At 33.8% G+C, this 23,138-nt stretch overlaps 1 protein-coding gene across 5 annotated transcripts in view; it reads right to left on the bottom strand.

Moving 5' to 3' along the window:
- LOC145678894 (coronin-2B-like) overlaps positions 1-23,138 on the bottom strand; it is a 244,502-nt gene that overhangs the window by 34,680 nt on the left and 186,684 nt on the right. For all 5 annotated transcript variants that reach the window (XM_081749481.1, XM_081749479.1, XM_081749480.1 and 2 more), the window contains 4 exons: positions 15,064-15,180; positions 12,123-12,272; positions 11,443-11,607; positions 6,901-7,125 (listed from right to left, as the gene is read on the bottom strand). In XM_081749481.1, the coding sequence (XP_081605607.1) occupies positions 6,901-7,125; positions 11,443-11,607; positions 12,123-12,272; positions 15,064-15,180 (657 nt within the window). The remainder of the gene's footprint in view (positions 1-6,900; positions 7,126-11,442; positions 11,608-12,122; positions 12,273-15,063; positions 15,181-23,138) is intronic.

Raw genomic sequence — 23,138 nt, 5'->3', positions numbered from 1 at the left:
TAATATTATAAATTTCTTATAATACATAGGTAAAATGGTGGACATTTAAAACAGCTAAGAATATGCCCTGTTACAAGAAAATATTTTTCATAGCAAATGTATGTTCTATTTAATCTTTATTAATATTATTATTCTATGCACAACTTGCTTGTTAACACAGAAAGCTAGTATTGCAGAAAGTGGTCAACTTTTTGTTTTCTTTCTATGAATATTATTTTTTTCAGAAAAAAATACTGACTACATAGGAATTTAAAATATACTCATTGGTAACTAACTACTGTTCAGTATGTCTTAACTAGTTGTTACTTCCACTTATCTTACATTAGCACAAACAATATAACATGGCCTGTCTTTTGAATGTATCTTATATTGAAGTATTGTTAATGATTCCAATAAACTAAATTCTGGCGTTGAGTTGAGTTGATTTTGAGTTTAACGTCCATATGAGACGGGCTTTCAGCAGCGGGCTATATGAGACGGAACCTCCTGATTAACGTGGAATCCGATTCAGATGAGCTCCCGCAGGGAATTGAAACCGGGTCTCCCACACCAAAGGCGATCCCGCTTAGCCACGAAGGAGCTCGCCCAACACGTAAACGCATGTTACACGTATTTTATATCAAAGTTTATTTAAGTTAGGTAAGGTTATAGTGATGATAACAAGAAGAGTGCTAATTTAAACACCTAAAGAATACTCCAAAATTGCAAGGTCTCTTCACAGGAAATTGTTGTTATGTTATAGTGTTCTAATTTCATTATGGTAAAAAGTGATAACCCACAACTTTATGTTATAGTTATTTATTACTATTTACAAAACGTATATTTATTTGCGCTTAAATACTACTTCTATTTTACGAAAAGGCAGTCAAAACACGATAGTTTATAAGCGTTAATGTATGTTCTCCTTACAGGTTCCTCAATAGTGTCACTACGTACCTAAACATTCAAAGCCTTGTATCTCACATGTCAGTGTGGAATATCATTATTTTCTTCCGAGGTCTTCAATTAACAAAGGAAGAGTGCACACTGAATAGTAACTATAACTGTTATAAAAGAAGAAGATTTTTCATATTCTCTTTTGATTACAATTTCTTGTTCTCTTATTTCCTTCCTTCTCTGACAGATGAATAACGGACATCGATAGGATATGATCATTTACACGTAAAGAGAGTGTCCGTCACAGAGAAGTTACACAAATTTAGATCACGTGATAAATGTGTATATATATATTATAAAAAATTAAATGAAATCTTTTGGTTTTACGTCCCACGATTATGTCGTGTAAGCTAAAGGAGACGTTTATTATGAAAAATGAATGAAAGGGTGGAATGAAGAAAGTAAGAGGAAACTGAAGAACCCCAAGAAAACCCACGCACACGGGACACCATGTATCAGAGGTGAATGCTGTATCACTGAGCCACCGCGGCACCCTGTATATATATATTATACAGTAACTACATTATATATAAATTAAATATTATGTAGGCTAATATCAAAACACTGTACACAATGTTCTAATTATTGCGAGAATGAGAGCGAAATCATCATCTGTAGGAAACGAAAGAATCTTTGAAAGATATGGTTATATGGACATGTACTACAAAATACAAATAGTAATTTTATTCTCGAGTACACGTCATTACCTGTATTACTCTGTTAATGCTGAATGTACTAAAAGCAACACAATACAAACATGAATCACTATTAATTATCGTAAATGTAGTGAGAACCCATCAGTCATGACTGGTTATGAACTTTTTGAGAAAAAGTCTGTAAAAGCTGTCTGTCCTGTATATTCTGCGGATGCAAGTTCCTGTTCGAAATTTCCTTGTAACTGACAGATGAATTGGAAGGCTTCATTGTTACAACGATTAATGTCGAATTTCTTTACTTGTGCCTTATTCTCTATGCTAAATACATATAAATGAAACTAATCTTTCAGTTTAACGTCCCACGATTCTGTCCGTTAGGCTGAGACGACGATTACGGCAAGTGAATGATAATGGAAGAATTGGTAGAATGCGAAAGTAGGAGGAAACGAGAATACCTCCGAGAAAACCCATGGACACGATGCTGTCCATCCAAACTTACTTAGCCGGGGATCGAACCAGGGACCCCACGCACCAGAGGTAAGCGCTCTACCACTGAGCCACCGTGCCTCCTTAAATAAGTGACCGATTCCATTTCAAATCGTCCAGGCAAACCACAATTGGTCCCCATCATAGTCTCAGATTTCATTTATTTTTTTTATATGGGATCTACATGCAATATTATTAGACCCATATTTTTTCTTTTTGCTCAAAAAAAAATTTCCTTCGATATACAGCCTTCCAAAATGGCCGCCCTCCTCTCGGATTGCTCGAAAAACTGAAAAACATGTCAAATTAAAAGTTTTGTTGTAGAGAAACGAGTGTACTTAGTAACGTAATCGGAATAGCAGGAAGAGTATAAAGTTGTATGTTTCGTTGGAGGGCCAAAATTCTTCTATTGGTCCAATAGGAATCGCGCAATTCACTCGCAATGTTGCCAACTTTGATGAAATTTTTGCTAACTTCAAACATTTTTTTTTTTCTGTCCTCACGAGCAATATCAACCATCTGCTTCTAGCATCATAATCTACTCCATAAGGTCTCTTGAAAATGTAAAGGACTTACGTTTCTGATTACTACATCCCACGTTATACCATGATGAAAAGCTAAAAATTTCATTAAGACGCCATGTTTGGACGCCATTTTCTCAAAAACCCCACCTTTTAAAAATCTGAATTTTTTATATGTATTGGAGAAGTACCTAAGTATTTAATATCCGTTAACCGTTCATGCGGCTGCAGCCCCTAACATTCGCAATTAATTATTGAAATTTCGATTTTTGTACTTGCAATGTAAATATTTCCTATGGGCACTTAGGTCCTATACACAAGGCGATTTGAAAGGGAGTATGAAAATTTTAAGAGATGAATCCTGACATCAAATCCAGTAGAAAAGTTCCTATAAACATTAGTCGAATTCAGCTTCGTTTTCGAGTTACAGGGTTTCCAACTCGGGAACAAAATCGGCTCGCGACAATGGAAAATAAAATATAAATTTCGTGTTAAATCAGAAACTATGTGCTAACGTTATGATGAAGTTCAAAAAGTTGATTTGTATCAATATGATAATTTTTACGTGCGTTGCAATTCGGTTGTCAGTGTTGCCAACTTGCTAGAACTTTTATTTGTTTCCAAATGACACTACGTGGTTTTTATTTGGTATTTGGTATTTATTAATGATTGTAAACATCACATGAAGCACAATTTTCCCCACATCACCTCAGTTTTCGAAAACTTACATGTATTTCATTATAAGGTTTATCTCGTGCGTTATTGATAGTTTGCAACATTACGAGTGAATTTCACTTGATGTTTGCCATCATTAGTAAAACCAAAATGTCGAATAAAAACTACGTCTGTGTAAGTTGTAATAATAATAAGAAGAAGAAGAAGAAGAAGAAATATTTTTTTATTATTGCAAAACCTCTCGTAACTCCACGCATCAAGTTCGAACTTAATCAAGAAGTTCTGCTGCAACCACGAAGCACTTTATTACGAGATTCGGTGTCGTGAACATCGTCCTAGTGTTCTCTGGAACCATGGAAATTGTTTTCACTGATAACATGACATTGTAGTGTACTAGTTACAGTGTTTGTGTGAATAACAATGGGGAAGTCCTACACAGAGAAAAATCCGTTCTCCGTACAGCGGTATATTGTACAAATATACAGTATCCTCTTGCTTACTATAGAAATCAGTACGGAACATACGTTATCCGGATGTTACATAGGCACTGCCCTTAGGTGTTACATCATGCCGTTGCAGGATGTCTGTCATCTAACAGTTTTCCGTATATCACATGCATATACTTATGTTACCTTCGTCAGCTATATGTTATATACGTCCATTTGTATGTGAGATCCTGGCCGCCTACATTGTTTCATACAGAAAGTACGTATAGATGGAACACTTATACAGAAAGTATTATAAAACATGCATTTTCAGTTATACGTCTGCTGTACGTTGTCCAAAAATTACAGGGATTACGCATATAACCTATCTCTTTAAGTGCGCCACCTACAATTTTTTTCTCAGTGTATTACAGTAAGGACCGTATTAAATGTGTTGATGACTCTAAAAGGCACAAGATAATTGTGTACAGAAAGAATTCTTGACAAACATTTTATCTTGCATTAAAATATATGTATTGCGTACAGCGCGTCTGCCAAAACATAGTATTAGGAGAGGATGATTATTCGTGTAAAGGGTGGTTTGAATATTTACTGTGAATAACGTGAATGTGTGTGATATTGGTGATCACGAAAGAAGATGTAAATATGAAATTATGCACCAGCAAGATAAAGAATTTGTTCCTCTGAATGTAGATTTGGAAGCATTAACCAGACATTTAACATGCTAAACATGAATGTGCTCGCATTAAAACGGCCGTTATCGGTGAAACCTAGACTACGGTGAAGGATTTTTCATACTGCCTTTCAAATCGCCTTGTGTACAGGACACAAATAATCATCCTCCCCTAATAGTACGTTTGGGCAGACACGCTGTACGCAATCCATATATTTTACCGCAAGATATTTTTTTTTTTTTTTCTTGTCTAGAATTCTTTCTGTACACAATCATCTTACGGCTTTTAGCATAATCAACACATTTAATACGGTCCTTACTGTAATAGGACTTCCCCATTCTTATTCACACAAACGCTTAACTAGTGCACTACAATGGCATGCTACCAGTGTAAACAATTTTCATGGTTCCAGAGAACACTAGGACGATGTTCACGACACCGAATCACACAAACTATCAATAACGCACGAGATAAAACCTTTTCATGAAATACATGTAAGTTTTCGAAAACTGTGACGTGAGGGAAAATTGTGCTTCATGTGATGTTTACAATCATTAATAAATACCAAATACCAAATAAAAACCACGTAGTGTCATTTGGAAACAAATAAAAGTTCTAGCAAGTTGGCAACACTGACAACCGAATTGCAACGCACGTAAAAAATATCATATTGATACAAATCAACTTTTTGAACTTCATCATAACGTTAGCACATAGTTTCTGATTTAACACGAAATTTATATTTTATTTTCCATTGTTGCGAGCCGATTTTGTTCCCGAGTTGGAAACCCTGTAACTCGAAAACGAAGCTGAATTCGACTAATGTTTATAGGAACTTTTCTACTGGATTTGATGTCAGGATTCATCTCTCAAAATTTTCATACTCCCTTTCAAATCGCCTTGTGTATAGGACCTAAGTGCCCATAGGAAATATTTACATTGCAAGTACAAAAATCGAAATTTCAATAATTAATTGCGAATGTTAGGGGCTGCAGCCGCATGAACGGTTAACGGATATTAAATACTTAGGTACTTCTCCAATACATATAAAAAATTCAGATTTTTAAAAGGTGGGGTTTTTGAGAAAATGGCGTCCAAACTTGACATCTTAAGGAAATTTTTAGCTTTTCATCATGGTATAACGTGGGATGTAGTAATCAGAAACGTAAGTCCTTTACATTTTCAAGAGACCTTATGGAGTAGATTTCGATGCTAGAAGCAGATGGTTGATATTGCTCGTGAGGACAGAAAAAAAAATGTTTGAAGTTAGCAAAAATTTCATCAAAGTTGGCAACATTGCGAGTGAATTGCGCGATTCCTATTGGACCAATAGACGAATTTTGGCCCTCCACTGAAACATACAACTTTATACTCTTCCTGCTATTGCGATTATGTTACTAAGTACACTCGTTTCTCTACAATAAAAGTTTTAATTTGACATGTTTTTCAGTTTTTCGGGCAATCCGAGAGGAGGGCGGCCATTTTGGAAGGCTGTATATCGAAGAAAAATTTTTTTTCAGCAAAAAGGAAAAATATGGGTCTAATAATTTTGTATGTAGTTTCTTATTTTAAAATATAAGCTAAATCTGAGACAGTCGTGTGGACCACCCTGGACGATTTGAAATGGAATCACTCAAGTGTAAGTTGCGAATAATTTCTGTTCGTTATGTTCTGGCAGAAAAGTAACACTGTCTTTGTCCTTAACAGAAAAGGTTCTGTCCCATAATAACGCTCATATTTTTGCCTGAACAAAAAATCTATTCTATTACAGGTGTGTCCGTTAAGGGAGGTCTCACTGTAACTTCTTTTACTCTACACTTCCTCTAATCCGGCTATTTCTTGCACAGAGTGGTACCGAATTTGGTGAAAGTTCTGAACTATTGAGAGCACTTAATATTTATTTATTTTTATAGATACATTATATCAGACGTTGCACTCAGCAGCAATGGCTTTCTAAACAAAATCTTTTTTTTAACTTATGTAAGATCAAAAATTTCTTGAACAGATCTAACGTTACATGTTTCCCTTTGTATATCATGACTTAGCAACAACGACTTTTCTGTGCTTCAAAATACGAATTTAAAATTTCACACATTGTTGTTATGAAGTCACAAAAGTACTAATGTTAACAACCATGTAAAAGAAACAGAAAATTATCCTGAAGGCATAAGTAGGGAAAGTGTACTGTACTGTATTTACGACAATATTTTAACACTAATTTCCGGAACGAAACTTTTTCTCAACATGGGCATGAACTGTTTGAACCTTAATATAAATATAACATTTTAGGAAAGAGGAAAAGAAGTTTCTATAATAATGAAGAAGTGAAGAGCTGATATGTGATAACAGATAAGGAACAAAAGTTCTTTCCAGCAAACAAGCTTCCACAACAACTAAGATACTCAATTTGATGAGTACTTACGCTGAACCAATTCATATTAGTTGTAATACGTAATGACAAAAGTGTCTTACGAAGATTATTAGCTTAGCATAAAAAAACACTTACCTTTCCAGCGAGGAAGACAATCTTTGTATCGTGGTCATAGAAGGGAAAGAGAACCCCAGACGAAGAATCTATCGTCTCCATGCAAAGTGGTTTGCTAAGGTCACTTTGCGCCCACACTGCATACTGACGATCTGAATGCCTTGAAAATCCGGTACTGAAAAGCCTTCCTGTATTCCCTAGGAACACCACTTTACTGGCCTTCGTACCTGCATGGCACATCCCCTCCTACAAGATGGAAAGAAAAAGGAGGCTATAGAAGTATTTAATAACGTTAAGTCATCACAAATTATCAATAGATAATTGATAAAATGCACGAGTATAATTAAGTCTAGGATTAAATTTTATATTTTTACTTAAAAATAAGTGAACAACTTTTCCGTAAAAGCAAATGTGTTATTAAAAAGTTTATATAATTTGTAATATAAACCAATCTTCATCGCTCACATATATTTTCATATACTAATAAAAAACACCTTATGTAAGACAACTACGGTACAGTGCTTGCGTTTAGAAAGAAATACGTAAAAGTTTTAGTTGTATTTATCAACAACGTGTATGAATCCGAAAGTATACTTTTTTTTTTTCTTTCTTCAATTTACAAGCTTTGCTTTTAGTTTCTTAAATCCGACTTAAACTTACCCACTGAGCAAAACAATAAGTTATTGTAAAAATTAATGACGTGCGACAGTTTCGCCAACTATCTACTTGGCTTCATCTAGTTGGCGGTGGATAGTTGAAGAAATTGATACACGTTAATAATTTTTACAATAAACGTATTTTGCTTAGCGTGTAGTTTAAATCGGATTTATGTTCATTTTTATTCACCATCAAGTTTTTTGATTGTCTTTATTAGACTATGGAGTTCGGAGAGCCAAGTTCGCTCTCAAATGGGAGTACATGCAGTTAACATTTTACGTTAAACTTATAATAAAAGTTGGTGCAACGGAGCGTCTGTGTGAGACGTGGAACAAAAGAACTGATTTCATTTATAGTATATGAGCATACCGACATCGTAAGAAAAAAAAGATTACTATTTATCTATCTATGTTTTAGTTGTTGCTTCGGATGAGTTTCTTTTAATCAGCACATCGCGAAAGCCACTTAACAGATAACCAATTTAAATAGATATGTAGATAATGTAGCCAGGTCAAACTATTTTCCAAACTATTGTAAGCATATATAAACCTCATTTTTTTATTTGTGTAAATCAGAGCGTTTCTATGTATCTCTAATCAATACATATGTATTAAAGTTTAATGCTAGTAGGAGGAATACATCAGAAAGGACACCTAAACCACAAATTAAAAATAAGGTGATTAGTAATGTAATTAGTTAACACTAACATTAGGGTTAAATATTTAAAAACTGTTTAATATGGAAAATAATAAGAGCAGGCTAATAACTATTGGGAAAGTCAAGTGACCAATTCTTTAATTACTATTGTGGAGACAGAACAAGGCAACATAAAGATCGTGTTATGGAAAAGAACTTAAGCCACTGTGTGCTCCTGAGGATGGACCGTCGAACATCCCACTCGAAATATCGAAAAAACCTGAGATCAATATTACCAGGTGAGTAATTTGATAATTACGCTTACAACGTCAGTCAGTCAATCTAAAGGGTAACGTATGTTTCTGTTTATGTAGCTCGTTGCTTATTATTATAATTCCTTTCCCATGGAAATGAAGTACACTGCATTAAGAGAGAAAGAAAATAAAGCTATTTAGTTTAGTGAATCAACAGAAAAAGCCCGACTTTGGAAGTCATTTGGAAATAACTTTGGGGTAACTCACAGAAAGCGATGGGGAACTGTAACTCTCATCAATAACGTTCCTTCTATACGTTTTCATTAATCTTATTTCTTTTACATGGCATTCTAGCAGAATGCCCATACAAGAATAGGCATAATGCACTTGAACTTTTCGGTATACTGCAAAGTTCAAACGAAAATACCCTTGAAGCTATCAAAAATTTAGGGCATACCTTGGATATTAATATCAGTAAAGATATGAGACATGTCTCATATAATGAAAAAACATTAAATTAGGGGGTACCACAGGATTCTAATCTTGAACTTTTATTTTTTCTATTATTCATTATGATTTACCAAGTGTAAAAACAATCACTGTAACGACTTAAATTCGAATCTATCAAGAGCACATGGAGTTTGGACAATAATTTATTATTTAATGTAAATAAATGTTGTGTTGTATCTTTCTCTAAGAAAAATAAAGCACTCTCCTATAATTACGAATTAAGCAGAAATAATTTTTAAAAAATGTGGAGTTGTAAAAGATCACGAAGTGATGTTGGACAGTAAGGCAACTTTTCAAGTACATGTAATCAAAATGTGTAATGAACCTCTCAAATTACTTGGATTTTTATTCAGAAATACAAAAGATATGAAAAATACAGATATTATGATTAATTTATTCAACAATATTACTAGAAGCAGTTTAGAATACGCTGTCTCCAAATAGTAAAAATAAAATTGATACTATTGAACGGGAAGAAAATTTTTATGCTATCTTTATTATAAGAAGTATATCTCTTCTAACCGGGAAACGATGATGATTTTGTTGTTACTTCATTATATATTAGGCAAGAAATAGCACAACATCTATTTCTCTATAAAACTGGTATTATAGATAATTCTGACTTTCTGCGTTCATTTGGCTTTAATGTTAGAAAATACTCTTTGCACGTTAGGTTACCTTTTTATTATGGTAAATCGCTCACTACCTTGCATCAAAACTTTCCTTTCATACGATTTAGCAAAAAGCACAAGGAACTGATAATGCAATCCGGATATAATTTCTCCATCTAGTTTAAAATATATTTATCTAGAATTAAGGGAATTTTCAACCGAACTAATACTTGATGGCATTGTAAATTTCATACTTCATTTGATTATTTACTATGTAAATACAGCCTTATGTATCCGTAAGTATATTACGTAGGTAAACAAGTTTAATAGTTTCTATGGAGTGTGACGGAGTGTTTCTATTATGTATTGATTTTTATGCTATTATGTATTGTTTTTATGCCATTATGTATTGTTTTTTTATATCTACGGCAATATGTTGAAATAAATATCGATGTTTATATGTTTTTACATATTATGTTTTCGAACAATTGTAATTAATATTGTTACGAGAAAATTTTGTTTTCCCTCTCCTAATTGGAACTTCTTTGCATAAATAACGTCATCTACGCCTATTGTAATTGGGGAAATCTTGTTATAGGTAATAATGTATAATATAATAATGGTGTTTATAGAAAATACTTTCAAGATACATACATTTCTATGCTTTTGTTTGTTTGTTTGTTTTAAAATACTTCTTAATGCAAGTTCGACTTCACTTGAGTTACGTAAACATTTACCCCATTTCATGAAGTTCAATCTTATCGTCGGCTTAGGACACATAGGGAATATTTACATAAAATATAAAGGTTCTACGCTTAGTAGTTTCGGATATCTAAGAATGGATAAAAAAATTCAAGCTCCTTTTCCGCCGTTTAAGGATCACATCTCGCAAAAGCCTTTCATCTTTCCTGCAGTCTAGGTGAGGGTCGCCTACAGATTTCATAAGAAACAAAATTGCTAGAAATTTCGAACCTGAAAAATAAATAAATAAATTTAAAAATCATAGATTAAAGAGGATATTAGAGAGGATATATATATATATATATATATATATATCCACGAATGCATAAAGGTCAGCTCTCCTTCTCCTTATGGGTAGGGTAGATAATTTATACGAAATTTCAAAATTTTACTTCGGAGATTTTGAGAACGGAGAGAAGAAGAAGAGGAAAAGTAAAAAAAAATGAAATTATTGAGCTTTACGTCCCATGGTTATGCCGACTAGGCTAAAGGAGACGGTGAAGATGAGAAATGAATGAAATGGTGAGTGAGAGGAAACGGAAGGACCCCAAGAAAACCCACGCACACGTTGTTTGTCCACCACAAAGTTTATTTGGCGGGAGCAGGGTTTGAACCCGGGACCCCATGCACAAGAGGTGGACGCTCTACCACTGAGCCACCGCGGCCCAAGAAAAGGATGAAGTAATAATAATAATAATAATAATAATAATAATAATAATAATAATAATAATAATAATAATAATAATAATAATAATAATAATAATAATAATAATAATATAACCCCTTTCCCACCTCATTTGTTGTATTTTGTAAAATCCGTCTTATGTCTGAAGTACAAGACGATTATTTATACAGAATTTCAATATTTTATGCCTAATATTTTCAGAGATCTGGTTTAAAAAAAAAAAAAAAAAACTCATGCCCCCTTTACCCCAACTTAGGGGTCGATTTCGCAAAATCCCTTCTACTTACAGTCTAAGGTACAAGGTAATATTTACAGAAAATTTCAAGGTTGTACGCCTAATAGTTTCGTAACCGATAGTAATAGTAAATGAATCAGTGGAGTTCCTCTTTCATATGTATAGAGATTGCAAATCGAAATCATTACACATAGAAAGCAATGATACACAGAAAACATTTCTGTAACAACTTACAGTAAGAACAATGCCTCTTCTGGGTTCTATCACTCGGAGTTTTTTATCCTTGCATGTCGTTGCAATCAAACTCCCGTCACGATTAAAAGACATGGAATAGATAACGTCAGGGTGGCAGTCAATTACATTCACTGCTTCTCCTCTACTTATGTCCCATACTATAATCTGCAATTAAAACAGAAAAAAATATTTAAGATTCAAATAGTGAAATATACATTCATTACATCGCACAAAAGGTGCGTTATTCTGAATATATGTAAATATTTCAAAACAACACATATAAAGGTACTTGGAACTAAGGAATAAATTTGCAGAAACAGAAAATTATCATATGTACAATACAATAATAATAATTTAGTAAATTGTGCATATCAAAAGATAACGAAGCAGTACATCATTTATTTGTTCATAATAACAGTACAAAATACAAAACTTTGAATCCGATGAGAAATAAAAACATGAAAGGTATTTCAAATCGTATGTTAAAACAATACATATTTCCTCTTTAACATATTGATTGTAAAGTTAAATTTCTGAAATTTATGAAGTCCCTTTATTAGTTGCACAGAGCTGATGCAATTTTAAAGTGATTTTTCCTATAAAAATCGTTCAACTCCCAATAATATATGGTACAGTATACTTTGCGCAAACGAAATGTTCACAGGTAATCTTCTACTTACTAAATGGTCAAATCCTGCGCTTAATAAAATATTCTCTGCAGTCGGATGCCATTCAATGTATCCTACTCTTCTCTTGTGGCCGTGAAGATCTATCAACCACTCGTTCAAGTGAGTTGTTAAGCCTCCATCAGGTATATACCACAGTTTTACCTGCACAATAATAACAACATTATAACCTTATATATCCATAATTATCAAGCATTCATGACCACAAAAAGTCACGCTTTCGGTGAAATGTACAGATAGCATGTTTATAATAGAACTTTCAAAAGCGGAAAAAAGAATAGTTTTATGTTAAAGTATCTGTTGCACTGAAGACTTTAAGTGAGTTAGTCCACGAATAAAAATATTCTACTTCGAATTCACATTATGAAGGAAGCCCTGTATATTATGTTCATATACAACAGCGCAAAAGTCAGTTTACCCATACGTCAAGTTTAATTGCAAATGTCATTCTGGACCCACACGCACAAATTACCGGTGCGTGCGAGATACGTTTATTCTGTTACAACATTATAATCCTACCTTTTTTCTTCTCACTTTCTTTCTTTCCTTCCAGGAGGAATATAAAAAACATAGTATCATGTCTAATTATTATCTTAAATGGAATGTTCATATACCAAATTTTATGTCTCATCTAATGTCATTTCAGATATTCCAAGATATAAATATGTTACTATAATAATTGACACTTCTATTCCCTTGCCCTCCACGTCAAATTTTAAAAACCTCCTTAGTGGTACCTTACGTTAGAAATCCTATGTACTGTCAAAATTTCGAGTTTCTAGCTTAAGCGGTTTGGGTTGGGCGAAGATCGATCACTCACTCACTCCTTCTATACAGAGAGAGAATATAAATTAATTTTTAGAAAGCAAAGTGCATTTGCTTCACAATATAGAAAGTATAGAAATATCTCGCACATTTTTCTTAACTAAATGAAATAACTAACAGTACTAATGTGTACAATCTACCAAAATTACTTTGAGAGCCGCTACTCCTCTTATTCTCAGTTACACCAAGAACGAAAACCAATACATACGCTAACTTATATACTTGATAGTCCATAAACTAACATTAAATAAAAACTAAATCACTATATGTTGGCCAACAAGCAAGTGATCGTTTGACAATAGTGTGTTTGTCTAGTAATGTTATTTTATTTTTTTTAACAACCGGTTCTATATGAGAGAGAAAGTAGATGGATAGATATATATAATTTACTTAGGAAACAAACCATACAAGGTAGGTAGAAGAGTTTTTACGTTGTAGAACGCAACGCCAATTTTACCACCTTGGGTTCGACTAAGAAATGTTTCTATTATATTTTGCAGCGCCACGTTCAAACAAAAGCGACTTGAAGGAGGGGAAAGCATATGATAGAATATACAAGAATGTATTTTTGTCAGTGAGATTTAGTTCATATGGCTTCAAAGCTTTACCAAAACCAGTCTTTTGTTGTCTGAAAATTTCAAATGTTTATTGTCACCAATACAAATGGAGCACTCAAAAATTAACAATTAAGACATCGAAACCTGTTATTAACTTGACTGCGAAACTATCGGTCGCATCAGATAAATTTCTTGGCATCCACCCATTCAAATTTGTCTACTCATTGAATTCAAACAATTCAAAGTTGCTTGTTTTCACAACAATGGAAGCGAACAGAAGTAGTACAGAGGTGTTTTCACAAAATTGTTTGATTTCTTTCTTTCACTTTTGGTTAGGCCATGTGTATGTACGCATGTCTGTGCTTATGTCTGGGTATAACAAACGGTTCCGCGAACCCAAACTATTTTAACCCATTCTAGCGAACTGGTGCGAACCACTGAATAGCACCACTGTGTTTCTCAATATAGTTTATGTGATTAAAAACAAAATAAAATAAAATTTAAAAAAGAATACAGTAAGTATATGTGAGGTATAGGATTGAGTGTTGGCCTATATATAATGATTCATTTTTTATTTAATGTTAGTAATGGGTTAAGTACGAGTAAGCAAATTTAATATCCATATCGACTACTGTTGATTAGAACAGGTCTCTTTGTTTAAGTAATTACGCAGGAGAATTACTGACAATGATAAGTGCAGCCAAGAGAATCGAATACGTATAGCGTAAGTTTAACAATCCTTTCTATCAAAACAGAAGTATCTCCGAAACATGCAGGAAACGGCTGATAAAATCTATGTCTGGGCAGTTGCTCTATATGGATCTGAACTATTATCAAGCAGGAACAAGAAAGATTTTAAAAAGTGATGATGAGATGCTGGAGAGGAATGGGAAAAAAGTTTGACAGAAAGAGTAAGCAATGAAGAAGTTTTAAAACTAGTAGCTGAAGGAAGATATATCCTCCTTATGAACACTAAGAGGAAGCTAAAGTGGATTGGTCATACGCTCCACCATGATGGAGTATTAAATGATTCTACTGAAAGGAAGGTACCAAGAAATAGAACAAAAAGCTTCCGACCGGAAGACATAGAGGGCACTCTAAACAGGCCAAACCAGTCTAAGGGCTGGACTAATGATGATGATGATGTTGGAATAAGAATGTAGTGTACTCATTTGTTTTAGTACGGCTCTCGAAATGATCTCGCTGGGACAAACACGCATTGTAAGGCCAGTCACATTACAATCCCCACTCATTTCAAAGAAAACTTAAGAATTCTTTACCATATATAATTCAACTGCTAAAAATCGACGCTACTGATACTCGAAACTTTAGATTGTCCGCATATCTACGAAGGAATGAATACTTGCTACTCTTATTTTATAAGCTAACATTTTCTGTAAAACTCACGTACAGAGACTTCACAGCAATTCTGAACGAAGTCAGATACAATACCTGCAAGGAGGCTATAACAGAAATAAATTCAACGGACACAACACAATACATTACAGCTATACAAAAGGAAAAAAAAATCATTGTACTAAAATAAGACTCACCGTACAATCATCTGAACAAGAGGCAATAACATTGTCGTTGAAAGGATTCCATTTAATGTCTAGAACAGGACCTCGATGTCCTGTTACCTTGCTCGCGTTAAAATCGATTCTCCCAGTCTGGAAAAAATAATTATTATTATTATAAACAAATTAACTATCAAAAGCACAATACTTAATACAAGACACAAAATCAAACAATGTAGTAACTTTGCGTATTTATTTCACGGCGTCTACTACTTTCCACTCATTAAATTCCAGGCTAATTCCATGATTTTCCTGATAGGTGTCTGAAATTCTCTACTTAAATAAATAACATATTTGGCATGAATAAATATATTTGGCACCGTGTTATGACTTTAAATGTACTCCTTACTAAATTTCAATCTTAAATGTTTTCACGTAATAAAATACAAATAAGATATCAATTTGACAAAAATGATTGATGATGAAGACAATTTTCTAAACAATCAACACACTTATGTTAATGGAAGGAAAGGACAGTCAATTTAAACTTATTTTTACACACCATATCCTCTGTAGATGGTGAATTCAATAACACACACAGTAAAAAAGTGAACTACTAGACCTACACTCCCGGCATACCATGTCGATGCGTTAACCACTACGCCCAGTCCGCTTCCTAGAACAGCCCACACACTCTCCGGGTATGCCGGAGATCCCGGGTTCGAGTCTCCATCCAGTCAGTTTTTCAGTCTTTGTGTGTTCACATTACTCGGCACAAACATTACTACTTACAAGGAAATAAAGTTTCAAATCCTTGACTCACAAGTTAATCTTCTGTAAATTCTTTAATTTATTCGTTGATTTCTGTTCAACCTTTTTGGAACTCGATCATAAGTCTCTGTTTTTTTGGCTTTCAATTCCTGTGTCATTATTATTGCTTTCCTTTTCTTCTCTTCTGCTATTTCTTCTCCATTTCTTTTCTCACTTTTCTAACAGAGTCATTTCCCACCGTGAGTTAGCGTTCCTAACCGAAGCAACAAATCCTTATCGATTTCAAATTTGTCCCATTCTCCTGCGTCTATTATGGAATTGTGCAGGAGGTTTATCATTAAAATATCTATGTTGACTGAGATGCCCCTCTCAACGGAAGTGTTCTATTCGAGATGGTCGGAGTATACTAACCGTTTTTCTTCTTCCCGGAATTTATTTTTCAGTAGACCCATCCAGAAGGTATGTAATCTGGTTTCCTTCTTGGAATAAGATTTGATATCAATTTTTACCCTTTCTTGACTAATGAGTTCGCTGAATTGCCCATCTCCATTCCATGGCATCTGTGACAACGCTTCATATGGACTGAACGCTATCTTTGAGGACTTAAAAATGTTAAGTGCCTCAGTTAATGGATACTTGAGAGGACATTTCTTTACTAAGCTAAGCATCTGTTATAATCTTTCCTGAGCTGCAGAATTTCAACAATTTTCATGTCAGGGCATTTCTTCAATGCAGTACAAATACCATAACCAATATCAATGTCAATGTCTCTGGCTCTTTTCAAGTTTTCTTCAGCCATTTCAAGTTGTTTTGCCAGAATCTCTTCTTTGGCCACCCTTCCCATACTTTCTCAGAAGATTCAACAAGTTTCCGTGAAGAAAAGATGCCATCGGTGAATCTGTCTAAAACACTTTTAGAAAGAGCTCCAAGTCTTCGGTAACTGATTGGAAGAAAGTGATCTTCGGTTTCAACAGTCTGTCTTAACTGGGTGAGTTATGAATAGTCTGGTTTTTGTTCTTTATGAAAAATCAACAAACTTCTTAACATTTTCAATAGTATCTAAGGCTCTTCTGGCTATTTGAATGTTCTCAAGCTGTTTCACACTACAAAACTTCAGTGGGAATAGTGAAGAATTAGTAACAGCTACAAATGTATCATGCTGATTAGGTGAGTCTCTAAACACATAGCACAGGTTTCTGAAAAACCCACAAGGCGCTGCTCAATCTTGTTTTGAACCTCTGTTCACAACATGAAGATCACAACTGTCAAAGTTTACGAGTTATCTGTCCCATCTAACGATAGTTCTTTAGAGATTGAGTTTGAAATTGACATGAAAACTGTCCTTGACAATCGGATTATCTTCTTTTCAAGTCAGTCTTTGATGCTATTTTTTGGACTACTTAGAAGATCTGAAACCGTCGTTTTATGAAAAAATTGGGATGAACAGAAACGTGACACTCCTCGATCTTTCGAGCTATCCCAAAATCTCACCACTAAGTCCATTTGTTGTTTTTTCAAACCCGACAACAACGAAATCACTCATGATTATCAACTGCATTAACTCACTTTTAAAATAAGAGGCAAGCCCTTTCCTAATTTCATACTGCTTGCTATCTCACTATCTTTGGGTATTCTTTTAGATAAACTAGCACTGCTTTCTACATTTCATAAAGATAATATGACACACATCAGTTTGAATTTACCAAAGTGTTTCACTTTCAATTACTTCATCTTTCACTTTCCACCATTTCTTTGAATGCAAAGAGTCAGGGATCTCAGAATCAGTAAACATCTGTTCGGGAACACCAGCTGATAAGGTAATACGACGACGGAAGAGTAAGCTTCAGATGTACTGGGTACTGGCTTATGAAGAGAAGCTTTTCTGTGTAACGGACACAGTTTTTGATACGAATAGGAAGGGATTTCTTGACATGTGCTTCGTTTATTTTATATTTATTGCATGACTTGATAGAGCTGACCTCTCCATTGATGCATAGTATATGTTTCTTTTGTTGCACAAGATACAAACTGTGTTGCCAGTAGTAAGACCGTTCTTTACCCATGGGAAATCGGTCTTCCAAACCTCTTGAAAATTAATTTTTGACATTTTTAGGAATCATGACTTTTTTTAAAAAATACTTTTTAGCACGATTTTTAAAGAACTTATGTTTCCAAAAAAAATATTTAGTTTTTTTACAAAACAAAAAACAAACAAAAAAAAACGTAATGACAGATTTTCTTCATTTCATTTCAAGCAACATTAAAGGATATTTTAACATAGGATACAAAATAGATATTTTTGTTGTACAGATTGTACCTGGGGACAACCTACAGACGATAAAAGCAATCAAAGTGTGAGGCTCATATCTCACCTCACGTATGTATTGTGTCTGACATAAACACGGCAGCCATTTTAACAGTAGACAATGTGTGTGTCACCTAGCAGTCGAAGGACTCAAGGTAAACGCTGTATACAAATGTAAAAACGAAACCTGATAAGCGATGAGGCCGATCTTTCTCGCAGAATTTTCTGAGTAGTTTGGCGCAATCCCCGCTGCCGGTTGAGACAATGTTCACAGGGCCTCACAGCAGTGGTGCTAACGACCATTTATCAGGCAATAATCATTTTTCAACTTAGAAAATTATCTTACATTCTGTGCAAGGAACATGAATAAATTAGAATTTCTCAAAATAAATGACTACCTGCCTTCAGAGCCTCTTATGACTCTTCGCCATGTTGGAGGTTATTATTTAATTTGTTCTTTTTCTTTCAAAGCTTTAAGTTTTAACACTTTTCGGTGCTCTTCAAGCTTCTTTATTTATTTTTGAAGATAATTTTCTTTTCTCAGCTTTTTTCTTATTCTCTTCATTTTGAATATGTTTTGATTCTCTGAAATGGGCTTCATATCTTCTGTTGTCACCTAAAACAGAGCTCCTGACTCTTCTCTAAAATATACCAATTTCCCTGATTTTCGGTATGTTTTGAAGCATTTCCCTGACTTTCGGCATATTTTGAAACATTTCCCTGACTTCCAACATCAGTATAAACCCTGTTATTTTAACTGCACATAAAATAGGTCATATATACTACATACATTAGTTTATAAGAATGTGCTTTTACATACAACAAACTTATTAAAACTACATACGTCAGTCAATTATATAATTTACTTTTAAATTTACCGATGGACATGTGATGCATATATTTTGATAAAATATTTTCATAAATTTTATATCTATAATGAGGTAGCTGTCTTTAATTTCTGATATACTGCTAAAACTGGAATATCAGTAAGTTTGCTAGTCCTAATACTGCATGAATAAAGTTACGCAATACTTGATAACAGTATAGATAAATAGGTAGGTTAACAATCATGATGTATAGTTTGCTTAATAATGGTTCGCAATGTTCATTGTAAGACACCCTATTCTAACAACTGTTTACTAATAATGATACATTATTTATATGATTAAAAGAACAGTATTAGATCAAATATTGTTTGGTTGAAACAGAGAAGAAGATTGTACACACTAAAGCAAGTTAATCAGCAAATTGTCTTCAGATTATTACTGCAAATTTCTGATTAAATCAAGCTGAATATTAATTGGTCAGTTTTATTTTGGTTTAATAAAAAAATAATTTATTATGAACCATTTGATAGCTTACTAACAATATATTACCAGATTATCACAGACAGAAACGTTACATCCTCAGATATAAGATTGAATTAGATGTGATATTTAACAGCAAACCATTTGAATTGCACCCCTTCTGCTGTGTGGAGCTGAAAAACAGCAGACAATGGTGGTTCATTATTAATTTCCATATGGTTTCCAGAAGTATCGAAGTCTGCAGCCCATCGAACCACTGAAATTCCATAGAAAATGAAATTGGAATAGGTGTACATCAAAAATATTGTAAAGATGACATCTCGTAGTCTTCATGAAGAAAATAGCTATCACCACGAGATGGCCCTTAATCTGGTCGCCATCAAGAGGAGATCTTGTAAAGTATTATATAACGCATCTGAGTCTTCTGTATCAGAATCCAAGTCCATCGGAACAAAAGCTTCACCCACGAGTCAGATGAAACTATATAACCAATAACAACAGAAAACAAAGAATGTTGAATTTTTAGAGGTCCACATATTGTATAGCACTACGTACCCATGTATCCAATATGCATTTGAAAAGAACAATCAGGTAAGTATTTTAATTCTTCTTTGCTTTAGGTTAAGTTGATAGGTTAGATTAGGTTAGGATTTCCAGGTAAGTATATTAGTTAACTAGGTAGCTTAGGTTAAGTAACATTATGAGGTAGCTTGCTTCTATGATTAACGACCATGTGTGACAATTCAGTTTTTGAACGAATCTCTAGTAATTATATATATATTATATATATTATATATATATATATATATATATATTATATATATATTCAATAAATTACGCCATTTCATTAATATTCTTTAATTACTTATTTGCTTTCTTCTTTGGCTTATATAAACCTCTTTAATAACTTAATAACCACAATCCATTCGAATAGTATAATCATATTTATCGTAATCATCAACAAATATTTTCATACGTATTCACATAATTAATATACATCCTCACTTATCACTTACAGGTCGTAAATGAGCTACTCAGAACGACATTGAAGATTAAATCCAGAAAACCATACATTAATCATTCCTATCAAACTTCATGCAATCAAATAAAAATTTGAAGGTACGAGCTATACAATGGATATCAAGAACATCGGGTAGGAGAACTTCTAGAATTGCATTCCGTTTAATTTCATACGCATAGTTCGAGGATCTTAATCTCACTTTTCACTTTCACTTTTCTCCCTTACGGGAGATTTATAGTCCCAGCCGTAGAGCCATGTGGACTGTTTCACAAGTTTGTTTTGAATAAAAGTTATTTGAATTAAATATTTGTATTAGAATGGCACGTGCCAAAATGGCCGAAGTTGCCTGTTTTAAATAAACTTGTTTATCACACTTTCAATGTAATAAGGAGGGATAAGCGGCGCATGTAAATATTAAAATATTAGAAAGACATTGTATTAAATACCAAAATTGTCAAAAGTAATAAATTGTAAATAGTAAAAAGATGAAGAAAAACAGAGCAAATGCTCCGCAATACTTATAGTCCAGTAAAGATAGGATTGAGAAAGGAACAAATTAGTAACAAGCTGAAAATTGGTATGGAAGTAGGGGGATGTGCCAGGAATAACATACTAAAAGTCCCCTAAAATCCCACTGTAGCTTTTCCCGCAATTTTGAAAAATGTCCGCCATCTTTAGACGATGACAAGGAATTTATGGAAATCGTCACCCTTTATGTTTATTCCTCTAGCCACCGTTCTAATTATCACAAAGCAATGAATCATATATGGTTGGAAAGCTTGAAAGACAGAAAATCTAAGTAAATAACATATATGCCCATCGTACTAAATTTCTAGAAGAAGAGGAAGAAGAAAACAGCTTTTTTTTTATTTAAAAAAGATATATTTTCAGAAATCATGAGAAGTTTGCAACACTGACAGTTATTGCACACCAACGAAACACCACCAACAGATGTCCTTGATATTTATCTCAATCATAGCCAACAATGACACAAATCGGTGCAATACAAGCCGAGAAAAAAAGTATAACTTATGTTACTTTCTGACCTCTTTGTACAAAAGTGCATAAGGTGACATACACTTTCACGGTTCTAGTCACCTTCTTTTATCACATAGGACCAAGAGTTATATATCATTGGAAATCTTAAGAAACGTAAATTCGAACGAGGTAACACTTATACTAATCAAGCCCAATTTGTGGAAGAAGCGCAAAACTCAAGATTTCGGGACAAAACGTGATTTTCGCAATAAATTCTTTAAAACTTGCAACACTGACAATTATCGTATGTTAACAAAACTGTTACCGTTTTCACTATCATCATTATTAATTTACTCTTAAAATGGCCAACGTTTTTCCCAATGCAGTAAGCTTTTATGATACATAGTTTTACATCACTTAAATGTAGCACAAAAATCATTTATTGACAGCATTAGAAAGTAGCAGAAATTGGTAGTCTCCTATTCATAGGAAAATCGTAATTCACACACTAAAGTAACTCTCAACTACAGTAGTGATTTGAAAGTATTTTTAAAAAAATGTCTTGATTATAACTAGAATGCAATTTCCCTCCTAGTATTCTTCAAATCAACTTAATATTTACATTACACGTTAGTATGCACTTTAAGAACATTCGAACTTATTTTATTAGAAATCGATGAGGTTATCATTATCTCATTCATCTCTATGGTCTTCATTTGGTTTTGCATTCATGCATCCAATTCCTCGACATTGACATAAATTAGAGCACACGATTCCTGCTTTCCGACAACCGTACATACTTTCACAGTGACAGCCCTTTTTACAGTTACAGGATATTATACGGAGCGGGTTCCTTGGTCATTCTTGCTGGTACGAGGATACCTCCTAATGTTGTCCATTCATATTCAGTCGCTCGCATATCATTGAGCAATACCTGGGTTCAAAAAACGTACACTGTCAAAGAATGAATGGAATATACCACTTTTGACGTACACACGCAAAGGTAATGGCCTTTCGGATTTAATCATTGAAGATATAAGATACCTTCGTATTCTGAATATCCAAACTAAAATCCACTTTCTGTACGATGTAACATGGATGATTCTCAAGTGGTTGAAGACACCAACTTGCCCGAATTGGAATGGATTTATGCAGCTGGTGACAAGCAACAACCATAAGTACCAAGCATATTAAGTAGTAATTCAACCTTTCATCAATCTTCAACCAATAAGCATGGATGCTCTATACTCGGCGCTTATGTTTGCCAGCAAAGAATGTGCAGAAAAGAAGCAAAAAAGCGTGCTTAGTTACGTTGGATCAACCTTTGTACTCTAAAGCATGTGACATTGTAGCAGCATGTAGAAATTCTGGTGAATTACCGTCAGTGATTGTTAGACTTAGGGGTTTTCCACACTATAATGTCATTTATGGAAACAGTTGCATATATAATGAAAGGTAGTGGCATTGAAGAACTTTGGTCTTGTGTGTATGCTAGTAACTCCTTGCCACAGATAAAGCCAGGCCATTATTATTGCTCGTGCTTTGCGAGCTAATTTTTTTAAAACATAGTTAGCAATTGCAATATATACTGTTTATTTAATGAATCAGACGCCACTGAGGAGTTTGAGCGTCAAATGCGAGATGTTTGTATTCCTCTGATGACTGAAGAAGATATCGATACTGATGTAGTGGTTCAACATTCAAACATAGTCAATCAAGGCTGCAAATG

This window comes from Thermobia domestica, chromosome 2, assembly GCF_964235325.1.
Source record: "Thermobia domestica chromosome 2, izTheDome1.hap1.1, whole genome shotgun sequence".
NCBI classification, from domain to species: Eukaryota; Metazoa; Arthropoda; class Insecta; order Zygentoma; family Lepismatidae; genus Thermobia; species Thermobia domestica.
Note: the sequence above shows the minus strand (reverse complement) of the source record. Positions and strands in the feature narration are given on the sequence as shown.